At 41.0% G+C, this 12,437-nt stretch overlaps 1 protein-coding gene across 8 annotated transcripts in view; it reads left to right on the top strand.

Annotated features, from left to right (window-relative positions):
- nrxn2b (neurexin 2b) overlaps positions 1 to 12,437 on the top strand; it is a 710,873-nt gene that overhangs the window by 388,003 nt on the left and 310,433 nt on the right. For all 8 annotated transcript variants that reach the window (XM_080298328.1, XM_080298327.1, XM_080298329.1 and 5 more), the window contains 3 exons: positions 2,496 to 2,615; positions 3,652 to 4,033; positions 4,992 to 5,182. In XM_080298328.1, coding sequence (XP_080154454.1) covers positions 2,496 to 2,615; positions 3,652 to 4,033; positions 4,992 to 5,182 — 693 coding nt within the window. The remainder of the gene's footprint in view (positions 1 to 2,495; positions 2,616 to 3,651; positions 4,034 to 4,991; positions 5,183 to 12,437) is intronic.

Below are 12,437 nucleotides of genomic sequence, written 5' to 3'. Positions count from 1 at the left end.
ACTGAAATGAAATGTTAATTCACTGGCACCTAATGAGGTAACATTTACATATCTAGATATTTACTGTAATTAAACCTGGTGATGGTGACATTTTAAGCATTCCCCAGTGCTGTAGCTTTACACTAAAAGGAGTAATACGTTAAGAAGAAAACACAAGTTGACATTTTATTAAAAAGCAGTCAAAAAATGTCATTGAACTTGACACTTACCGTAATTGTTTTTTTAAAAACACGTTGTTGTTTTTAACATTGAATAAGTTTGAAAAATTGAACAGGGTAGTGGGACAAGGAGGGGGAGCAGCAGTGAGCCTTTAGAGCTACAGACAACAATCTATACGTCTCCAACTTCTCAGCAAGGCTAACAGCTCTGGTCACAGTGCTCTTCATTTTGGGGATTCATGCTGTTTGTAGCATAAAATCAGATAATCACCGGTTACAGACTTAACCCGTCTTACCCACATAGGTATTAAACTACTTTAACTGAAAGCCTTTTTATTTTAAAATCAACAAAAGTCAGCAAAACTCGTCTTTAACCTTTGACAGTGGACTTGCATCCCCACCTTATCTGTGCTTTCCCTTCAGTGTTTCCAACTTTGACCATACAGCCTAACAGGTCCCTGGCTGCACTTTCACCACCTTCTGCCCAGAACTTTTTGTTGCTTGGCTAGCCCGGCCAGAGGAGCATACATTTTTCCCCCCATTGTTAGAGGTATTATAGCCAAATGACTCTTGCTGTGTGGGTAGCGGTGGACCTGGCTCTCCTGTGGCCTGTAGAAGCCAGGGAAAATAAATATTACATGGACTCCATTCTGAAAGTGTAGCTGTTCCCATTCATTTTTGTTGTACTTTTCTAACTTTTACACTCTTACATCAGCCAGCCAGCTCTACTGCAGCTCTGTTGCACTTTTTTTTTTCTTAGGTTTTTGTAGGGCTCTTTTTTTTCTTTCTTCGCTGTCATCCATTTTCACATTTTATCTCTGCACTCCTGCATATCTTTGTATCAGCTTTAATTTCTCTGCTTGCAACTTTCCTCCACACTTGCTTTCTTTGCATCTATATAGCAGCCTCTTCCTTTCACATATGAGGGATCAAAGTGTTTCTTTCACATTTTATGTAGCCAAAGGAAAAAAAATAATGAAAAAACAATATAATGAAAAAGGGACAGGGGTAAATGGGAAAACGGTTCTCCAGTGGGCAGTGTGTGTTCTTGCCAAGTGGGGCCATCAATTGATGGTACATTCCTTTTTTTCCTCTAGACTAAATAATTTCACACAGAACTGGGAAAGGGACCATCATATTTCACCAGGCTGTACTACATCATCCACTCGAGCAGCTGCACACTCCAGCTCCAGCCGGCTAACTAATCAGAAGCGAGGCAGTGACCCTGGAATTGGTGTGGGGCAGCAAATATTAGACTCAAAATAAGCAAATCATCAGTGCTAATGGTGTAAGAAAGCCACAATCTTTTGATGTCATCGTGTCTCTATTGATCTGCCTCAATGGCCCTCAGTCTACTTCAGAGCCGCCTAAAAGAATGGATGAGACTGGTGTCTTTTGGCTTTCTACTATTTCAGTGTGTCCTGCTGCCACTGAGGTGAAAGTTTCCCATCATTATATTGTTGTTGACAAAAACTCTCTTCCTTCTCTCCGATCATTGATTATAATGATCACCCCAGTCCCACTACAGCTAGACCTTCATTTAGAGTCTGAATCCATGTGATATAAGGATTTTACTTTTTTTTGGCCATAGCCTTTACGCTTATTCATCTGTATTCAGTCCACAAAATTTGGCACTGCTCTTCCACACAACGTGCTCCTACCTTAACTTTTAGCGAAGAATAAAATCAGCAGATCATTGCTGCATTCATAACAGAATAAAAACCCACACTGTTTTTCTGCTGCCGGTACCTCACGCCAGCAGTTTTTTCTTATGTTGAGGAAATCAAGCTCTGTCATTGGCAGCTTATAAATAGCCTTCTCCCCACTTTGAAAACATTCTTATGTAAATATTTCTCTATAGAGCATCTTAGCAAAACCATATGCCATTCCACAAAACTGTGTATCCTTTAGTGGTAGAGCTGAGGCGATGAGAATTGGGAGTAGAGAAATGGAAAGAGAGAATTAAGGAGGAGAGTGGTGGAGGGAGGTTTTAGGAGTGAGCAGTTAAACCACCTGGTCACATCGAGATGCTTTGTGAAAGCAGGACATGCCTTCATATAATGTCTGCAACTCAGCATGTGTCGGGCTAGATATTCAGTTCCTTTCATGCCTAGCATAGTGAGAAAATCAATAGCACGAATGTGTTTTGCAAACATGCAGGTTTTCTCTACCAACCCTGTCACCTACAGTGTGTGACCTGTGTGTGTGTGTGTGTGTGTGTGCTGGGGGGGGTGGCTGGGAGGTGGAGGTGGAAGGAAGGTGTTTGGGGTGGGGGTTGGTAGGCGCACACATCATCTCTGCTGTGCTGTTTTGTGATTTTAACTCCCCCTACAACAGGCAAAGGACCCGAGACGCTGTTCGCGGGGCAGAAGCTGAACGATAACGAGTGGCACATGGTGAAGGTGGTGCGGAGAGGCAAGAACCTACAGCTGTCTGTGGATAACGTCACAGTGGAAGGTTAGTTTTGATTAGGACACTGAGGATTCATTTGGTGTGAGATGCTGTAAATGAGCGTGGTGCTGCATTCTCAAATCCACGTGTTCTGCTGATAATGTATGTACAACAGGCTCACAGCAGCTGTTTTGCTAGTTGTCATTAAAACATCTGATTTGAGACATAAAGGTGACAAATTAGAGTTAAAATGAATGAGACATTTTTATTGTTGAACTCATATTTAGAGATAATGGCAATTCAGCTGGCAAGCGTTTATATTACAAATAATGCTAAATTTAAGATGTTTGTACCCAATTCCCAATCTCCATGACAACCTTCCAAGCATCCCACAGTGACTTACGCTATATCTAATTTTTAAAGCCCTTAAATGCCAGGTACCTTAGCTGCAAAGCCTGGCAAAGCCATAAAAATGTATAAAAAGCAAAAGGATACATACATATTTGACGCTGAATACAGCCAGAGCTTTTTTGGGGATTGCTATTTTACTTACCACGAGTGAGCAAGCCAATGAACAAAGTTCAAAGAAATTGGTTCTGCCTGCATCCAAGAGAAGGATAAAAGGTCAAATACAAGGTGGCATCATAGCCACACATAACATTGTGGCCTCAGGCGAAAGGATGGGAGGGCAAAGGCTGAGCGAAAAGGTGAGTTTGAGTGTGTGTGGTAGATGCAGAGGGGGAAAAAAAGAGTGGGCATGTCGAGACCATTAGTGAAAATCAACCCTGTGAAGACTGACATTATTCACAAACTAGTGCCTGGGAAAGAAAAAAGGAAATGATGCCAAGAGATGCCTTGCAGGCTCTTCTGGGTTTTAGTAGGGAAAGGATTTTAATCTGCAGTTTACCAAGACGATTACTCCTTATCTGTCCTGAAACACAACTGTATTGTTTAGCGTAGATCAGCAATATAACTGATTACTATACTGTAAAGATAATAATAATAATTATAAAATAAATGAATAAAGGCTAATAATAATGAAATATAGTACCATCTGCTAATGTTTTTTTTCTTTGTTATCTTTGTTATCCACAATCTTTAGGCCAGATGACTGGTGCCCACACACATCTTGAGTTCCACAACATTGAGACGGGCATCATGACTGAGCGCCGCTTCATATCCGTGGTCCCCTCAAACTTCATTGGCCATCTGCAGGGCCTGACCTTCAATAGTGTGCCATATCTAGACCAGTGTAAAAACGGGGACATCTCCTACTGCGAGCTGAATGCCCGCTTTGGCATGCGCCACATCATTGCGGATCCGGTGACATTTCGAACAAAAGGCAGCTACTTAGCATTAGCGACGTTACAAGCGTATGCCTCCATGCACCTGTTCTTTCAGTTTAAAACCACCACGCCTGATGGCCTGATGCTCTTCAACTCCGGAGATGGGAGCGACTTTATAGTTGTGGAACTGGTAAAGGGGTGAGTTTTACTTGGGTTTTTCTTAATTGTCTAAATCATTTTATGTTTTTTCATTATTGTATGCTATGCCTAAAAAAGATGATGTTGCTTTTCCCCTGCGCTCTGCAGATTTCTGTCCACCAGCCCTTGTTTTTACATAGAGCACATAAGCACATATATTTTCCCCACAGATCAGTGAGTCATTTAATGCTGCTATGAATCAGACTGGGCTCGGTGTAACTTAGTTTAGAGTATGTTTGTGAGTAATCATAATCAGTCATCTTAAAAGCTCAGCTGAAAGCTTCGCATGCTGTAGCTTGTTAGTGGTTGGTCAACAGGAAGTAGAGATATCTGGTTTTTCTCAGGTTGTTTTTTTTTTCTACAAAGACTTGACAAAGCCATCACAACCCCAAAATAAAGTGGCTGGACTTGTGAATCTTATCAACCTAAAAGCTGCTTATAATTAGGGTCTCCAAAAGAGGCTTTTGGTAGTGTTTGTCTCTTCCCTTGTGCTCTGAATTCGGCATCATTATAACACAAAAGCCTGAGCTGCTTCTACCCTGAAAAGACAAGAGGCTACATAAAGGAATTGGACTCAAGGTAGAAAAAAAATCACATACCTTGAATGAAACAAGCACAATAGCTTTAACCCACAACACAAAAGACAGCCATATTTGTGTGAAGGAGGGAACTGTGCCACCTCATCTGCCTGTGGCCAAGCACAGAGTTTTAGACAAAGTAGGTATCTATATTTACATGTTTAACCAGCCAGAAAAAACTCCAAAACAAATCACAGTTTCCAGGTACAGTTACATAAACGGTTGGTATTTTCCCCCCAAAAAATGTTCTTACAGCATCTTGGAGCATCTTTTAGTGGAATAAAAAGTGCCTGAAACAAATGAGTTTGTTTAACTCGTGCACCGCTGTTGAGTTACAAGAGTTAGGAACACAGTCCTAATCCTGACGTCTTTCTTCAAAGGTACATCCATTACGTCTTTGATCTTGGCAATGGCCCGTCGCTGATGAAGGGCAACTCAGACAAACCACTCAACGACAACCAGTGGCACAATGTGGTGGTGTCCCGGGATGCCAACAATGTACACACACTCAAGATTGACTCACGCACCGTTACTCAGCACTCCAATGGAGCGCGCAACCTGGACCTCAAAGGTAACAGCAGCACTGTAAAATCTTCCAGAAAACATTGGCACTTGCAGGAAATAACTATCCCAGTGTCATCCTTGGCCTGTCCCTTTAGTGTTGTTGGAGGATGGCCATAAACACACGCCAGCTCAAATCCATCTAAATTATAACCACTCTGAGCATCCCAGTGGCTTTTCGGAAAGGACTTCTGCATATTCATTGGTTTTCTTGAGGATTCCTTTGTTTTTGTGGGCATGTAGCACAGTTCTGGTTTGATATTCTTGTTAAATATCCATTTTCTTTCACACATATTGCACAAAAATGGCTCCAAAATCCACTTTGGTTGTGTTACCAGGTGCGTTTGTTTTTTGTTTCTTTGTCCGGGCATATGTGATTAACAGAGAAAAATAAATCTCTCTTCATCCTGAGCTTCATGTGTAAATATGCTGGCCAATCAAGAGTGGACAGTGGTTGAAATAAAAAGGCTGTTTGCTTTAAAAGGTGATCCTCCTTGTTCAGCAGGAGGAGGGCAATAACACTATCTGACCTAAATCCAACATCACACAACAAAAAGAATCATACCAGAAACAATAACTGCTCATCGCTTCTTGTTTAGACTGAAGATTTTTAAAAAACAAAAACACATAGTGAATTACTTTTACCCACAAAATAATGAGCTTATGTGATGGAGGCACCTTTTACTACTTTGACTTTTTAAATGTTGCGTCTCTGTGAATCCGCTCTAAATAAAAGCCTTCAAAGGAAGGCGCTCGGCAGTTCCACAAAATGTTTTACAGCATGTGAATAATATCTTTGGTCTGCTTTAAGAATGTCAGCAATCAAAAAGTAACACGCACTTCTTGGATGTAGGGTATTAACAATGGACAGCAGAGGATAGACTGCCGTGTGACCACGGCTAGACTCTTTCAAGTGCCACCATGAACGCACATTACATTTGACACTGGAGGAAACGCTTTGATTTTGCCAGTGTTGTGTCCCAGAGCTTGGAGTGCTCCTGAGGTTACAGGGAATTTTTGTGTAAGACACATCAGAAGTCAGGGTGACTCACTGGGCACACTGATGTCTGTGAGGAGTCAAAAGATCAAAAAGCTTTTTTTGGGGGGAATGATTTATTCACAGACCCTTACCCTTTTTTCCAGTTTTGTCCATTGCAGTATGCACAGTCCACCAAAACAGAATAATCCTGTGGCAGTCTGTAGAGGAAGACGTATAGAGGAATGGGAAACCCATATCTCCCCATGCACTGCATGTATACAGTATGTCTACTGTGCAGTGCGAGGCGAGCAGGTTGGATATATTACGAGTGAGATACAGAATGAGACAATCCCATTTATATTCCTATAGTTTACAAATTATTTACATTGCATGTGTTTGCATGTCTCCTCTCTGTGCATGAGAATTTGCTCACAGAGTGATCATTGTAAATATAGCTGCAACCAAAGCACAGCTGTTGTCTTGAATTTGTGTTTATGGCCATTTTTTCAAAAGATGTGGCAATTTTCTAAAATTAGTGTTTTTAACAGTGCAGAACTGGCTGCTGCTCCACAAAGTAGGCTTAATTAGCTGCATTTAAGTCGCTATTGCACACACGCTCTGTTCTGTGTTAAAAACAGAAAAACACAGAGTTTATTTGAGAATTTGTTTAATGAATATTCAGTATGTATGAGTGAAGACATGTAACACCATGACACCCACCGATACTTGTCAGAATGCAAGCGTGTGATGACAGCATGGTTATATTAATCTACACGTGACCACACGTGGCTGTCAGATGAACTCTTCTGCAAGCAATACAACTACTGATTATGCACTGAAGTGATACCAAACTGTACTTGATTCTAATAATATGCTTCCAACTGAACATACAAAGACAGCTGCCCAGCACAGAAGTATACAGCAACAATGGCACAATTTGCATATTCAAAATTACAGACACCAAATTGATTTTCTTTTTCTTAAATGGGGCAGAAGGCATCTTTTCATTGTCCAATCAACACATTCTCAACATGGCTGGGGAATAACCCTCCATCTGTGTCGTTAATGTCCATGCTGCTGTGTTCAAAATCTATGTATTTTCAGGGTTCCTTTTCTTTATTTGAACAATTCTTGTCTGCAGGGGGTAGATATCGAAGCAGCTTGGTGCTAGTGGGAAGAATAATGGCTGTAAATATCACTTTAGAGGACTTTTGAGGGGGTTAGGGGATGTCTCCATCCTCAATTCACTTGTCTAATTGGGCATTCAAACACAGTAGAACCACAGAGAATATCTGTGACAATCCTCCTGACAAAATATTGCGCTCAAACACTGTAAACACGAGAACAAACCACCAGGGCTAAATGTGTATAGTTTCATAGGTGATGAAAGGCTCTCGAGAATTATATATATAAATATATATATTTAAATTTGATAAACAGAATATGTTTTTCCCCTTTTTTTATATACTCGTGTTACTTTTCAGTGGTTACACACAAAGCTGTGTTTAAAAAAACCAAAAAACCAGACGAAATAGCAACAATAAGACGTTCCTCTCAATCTCTTTGCTTTGCTTTAACACCATTTCAGTCTGCATTTCAAAGGGGGAAAAAAAATCCAATTCTCCAAGCTTTATCTGTGTAATTGCACAGAGAAAATGGGGAAAATGGGTTTTGTGCTCTCTGTCTTCCTTTCCTTTGTTTTTGGACAGGCAAAAAATCTTCAAGGCATTCCTCTTTGTCAGCTAAAGTATGATGATGGAACAACACACACAGTCTCCCAAGGATAGCACTGAGCAGTTTTGTAGAGTAAAAGCAGGTCTTAGAGCAAGACCCGTTGTGATGCATGTTCAACATACATCACAAAGGGAATACGGCTGCGTCAGTTTTGTCAACATACTGCAAGTTGTTACCATATTCTTCTACTGCAATAGCTTGTTTTATTCTAGGACATTTTAAAACTATTATTATCATATGATGGCATATGATGGAAAGACCCAATAATAAGGTCAAAGAGAACACAAATCATGATGAGCTCAATATGATATCACGATGAGGGCTTATTTATGGAACGTGAAATTACACATTTATTACTTGTTTAGAATATATAATAGATAGGAAATTACAGTAAAAACAATGCAACGATTATTAATGGTTACAGATTGGTTAATAATTGGTTTGCAAACAATTATGTGGATGGTTTGAGCCCCAAACCTACTTGGTTAGACTTAGTAAGATCAAAGTTTGGGGTAAAATAATAACTATTATCATCACACATGAGGGTCATTATAAGTATTACCACTAGTTTTGTCCTATATAATCAAAAGACACAACGGAATTAATTGAAACAGTTTGTAGAATCTTTGGCTTCGTCTTGGTGTAAATTGTTATTGATTACTAACATGCCTGCAGAGTCTCTGCTTTGATCCAATAATTAATTATTAATTATTGCTACAAAATTAATTACCCCAGAATAAATAAAAATGTAAAAAAGGATTTTCTTGATTAAACACTCGCTTTATTCTCTGCAGGAATTTCATTTGATGCCTCATGCTGTGAGCGCTCCATTTGCCTCTTTCCATATTTTCCATTTTTTAACCCTAAATCTGATGGGGTGTTGGTCTATCCCCACGTTTCCTGTTTGAAATGTTTCATCTCTTAACTAATGCTGTTTTTGAGTCTTCAATAATGACATATTTTAAATGTCACAAGGTCTAACTGATATCATGTTACATTACTAATTACCTCGTTCATTTTCAGGCTTCACTATAATTATATTAACGAGACTATCACCAAGACGACAGCCTCCCCCTGGAAAGATAACAAGAACAATTAGCAGATTCTTTCGTTGTGACAGGAAGCTACAGGGTATACATGATATGTTTTCATTTCGCTTGCACCAACAACACCATTTGGGGTGGACAAAGGCTAAGAGACCCAATTTGTTTATGCTAATTATGGCAGTTATCACAATTAATTTAACAATGATATGTTGATCGTTAATTCATTAGTGCTATATAAGGACACTTACCGGTAATTAGTTTTTCACTAAAGCCAATGAGAATATGTGTCCTTTGCTACATCCTGTACACTAAATATACACATTTTTACTACTATTGTAGCAGTCATACTGTTGGATGGAGATCCATTCTTATGGATGCACGGAAATGTACTTTACTAAACACATGGTAGTTATTACATATTAAAATCTCAGTTATGCATTTTGAATTTTGGGAGAAAATTATTTAAGTTGGGAAGCTGAGCTGCCTTAAACCTCAGCACTAACGACAGATTTCATCAAAATAAAACAATAAATTCTTAAATGTAGGTCATTTGACTGGCGCTACTCAATTTGAGCACTCGAAGTGCTTTCTTAATCTCTCTATCATACACCCAGTCACACACAGATTTGCACACACAGCATTGTGTTCAACTCTGGGATCAGTAGGAGCTGCTGGGGATTGATCCACTGACCCACTCCACCACCTGAGCCACAGCTGCCCCAATACGAAGCAGATGACTGCTAGTTTAACTTCAGGCTGACTGTTATTACAGTGATGCTTTTTACCTCTTTTAAATCTGAAACTGAAGTGAACAGTGCCTGTGGAAAAGGAGGTAAACATAAACATTGATTGCCCTGAGGGAATAATTTGTTTTACTATACAAGAAACACGAGAATGTCAAAGATATTAATTGCCTTTATTAAATACAGTGATGGGGAAATGAGGGACATTAACAACAGTAGAATAAATCTATTCAGGATGAGGAGATGAATCTAGGAGGAGCGTATTTAGACAGTATGTGTCCCTTTCTTTTGAAGATGCTAGCTAATGAGGCATATTTTTGTGGAATTGTAAAGCAATGACATTCCATTTCCCAACAAAAGCAGAACAAATTGAAGCACAATATGGAGAACAGGAGAGAAAGACAAACAGGTACACACATTTTAATGAGCTCCACAGTAAAATAGAGATTAGCCATTTGATTGACCCAAAGCTTTGCAATAATGTCAGCATCTGACCACTACCTAAAGTCTCTAACGAATACAGCCACAGTACCAAAATCCTTTTATATTTTACATAGACCAGAAGATTAATTCTTCGTGGATTTCAGTTTCTTTTTCTGTTACCATTTTTTTAGAGGCACATGCAAATGGTCAGTGGAAGTAAATACAGGATTCAGGCAGAATTCAAAAGCGTCGGTGTCGTTAATCAAAAGTTTCATGCTGCTGAGATGCCCTTTCATTTTTCTATATTCTATGTCAGCTACTTCCAAGTTAGGAAAACCTAGATCGCTACCTTCCTCTCTCCTGGAAAACTTTAGCACTCTCCTGTGGCAGTGGATAGAGTTAAAAGGCAGAATCTACTTCCCAAAACTGATAGATACTGGGTGCAATTCCCCCCTCCAGGGGCAAGGGTACCTAGACCCGGTTTGTAGAGTACGCTTGGGGAGTGTGATTGTGTGTACAGCGTCTCTTTATGTCTGTCTCCACGTTGGTTGAGTGTGGAGTGAGTGCATATGAGAGCATGAGGGTGGGAATGGATGTTTGTGTCTGTGTGTGCCTGTATGTCTGTGTCTGTATGTCAGGTTGGGTATCAGACGCCACCTCTCTGGGGACACCTCAGGCCCTCCAAGGTTTGGAGGCCTATCTCCACCCACCACCACTTCCCCTGCCGGTGGCGGACTCCCTCAGGTGTCGGTGTGTTGGTGGTTCTTTGTGTCTGGGGGTGGGCGTCCGGGTACACACCGGCTCACTCCTTGGCGGCCGCTTGTCGGGGCCTGGGGCCTGGGGCTCGCTCGGGCCCCTTTGGAGGTGGGGTGCCCCCGGCCTCTCGGCCTGGGGCTCGGTCACTCAGGCACAGCTGGGGGCCGGCGGAGCTCACGGGCGCGTCACTGCAACTCCCCCTGACTTCTGCTCCGCGGCTGCTGGGCGAGCCCTCATCTGGGACTCTCCTCAGCTCTTACTGGAACAGTGGCACGGCTGCCCCTCTGTTGGTCTTCCTTGGTCTCTTGTGTTCTGGGGGCCTCTGGATGTCTGGAGTTTTGATCTCCTCCATACCCGCTTCACACCCTGGAGGACGGGGCTGTGGCCCCCCCCACACTCCCTAGCAGATCATTACATGGAGAAACCTTTGGAATGCAAGCATGCTGATCCACACAGGTATGCACACATGGGTATTCACAGACGCGGACTAAAGCTTTCTTGGCTGCTGCCTTAAAGCACACTGTGCGCTGTCTATCTTGCGTGCTGCACAATATCGTTTATTACTTAGTAAATATTGATATCTATGACTAGCTAGTTTATTGTGATGGTGCTTTGTTTTCTCTATTATTATGTTGCTCTTTGTTGTTTGCTGTCTCCTCTGTTTGTTTTTTTTGTTTGTTTTTTTTTTTTCTCCATACAGGTGACCCAGGAGTTCTTTTTTTTTTTTCTCTCTCTTCCCCCCCCTTCTCACCGTCTCTTCTCCCCTTTGGTTTTCTTTCTTTCTCTCCCCCTCTTTCTCTCATTCATTCCCCCTGTCCTATTTATTAAAAAAAAAAAAAAAAAAAAAAATGACAAAGGATGAACTGAAGCTCTGCCATCACGTAATGTCGCATACTGCTGTTTCTGATGTCATTTAGAAAAAAAAAAACAAACAAAAAAACAAAAAAACAAAACTGATAGATACTCTAAAGGTTTTCAGTTTGTCAGGAAACAGAACCATGTCATCTGAAGTGATCCCATAAAATATGGAAAGGCCGCAACTGTTCATCCATGTTCAAATGCATAACAGCGATGTGGCTACTAGGAACCATTCTGGGTTTTCAGAAAAACTGTGCTTTTCTTAGTATATCTGCTCTCTGCCAAGATACATGAAGAAAAAAATAGCAAACTAGTATATGTAAGTGGTTCAGTCATTCTTATATTATGGATTTAGGGGAATATTGTCACACTTCATAGAAATTTTTGCTTGCTTGTCCTCCCCACAGGCGAGATATATCTTTTGCCTCCCTTCTCTGTAAGAGGATCACGATGAGCAGCAGTACAGCAGCCCTGGAGCTGCTAGGAATTCATTGTCTCACTCAAGGACACAGTGGCTTCGAGTGTATTCGGTAAACAGTGTGATCGTCCCCACATTCTGAGATAAAATGAACATAACTTTAACTACCTCTGACCTTGACTCAGCCTTGACTGTGTATATTTTCCGCTGCCCAACATCGGGCCTTGAAGGGTGTACTGTAAGGGCAACAATGCCTTGCATCAGGCGCTGGTCATGAGCAGAACATCATCGCTGCTACCGTGGGTGCC

Source organism: Astatotilapia calliptera, chromosome 3 (assembly GCF_964374335.1).
Source record: "Astatotilapia calliptera chromosome 3, fAstCal68.1, whole genome shotgun sequence".
NCBI classification, from domain to species: domain Eukaryota; kingdom Metazoa; phylum Chordata; class Actinopteri; order Cichliformes; family Cichlidae; genus Astatotilapia; species Astatotilapia calliptera.
Note: the sequence above shows the minus strand (reverse complement) of the source record. Positions and strands in the feature narration are given on the sequence as shown.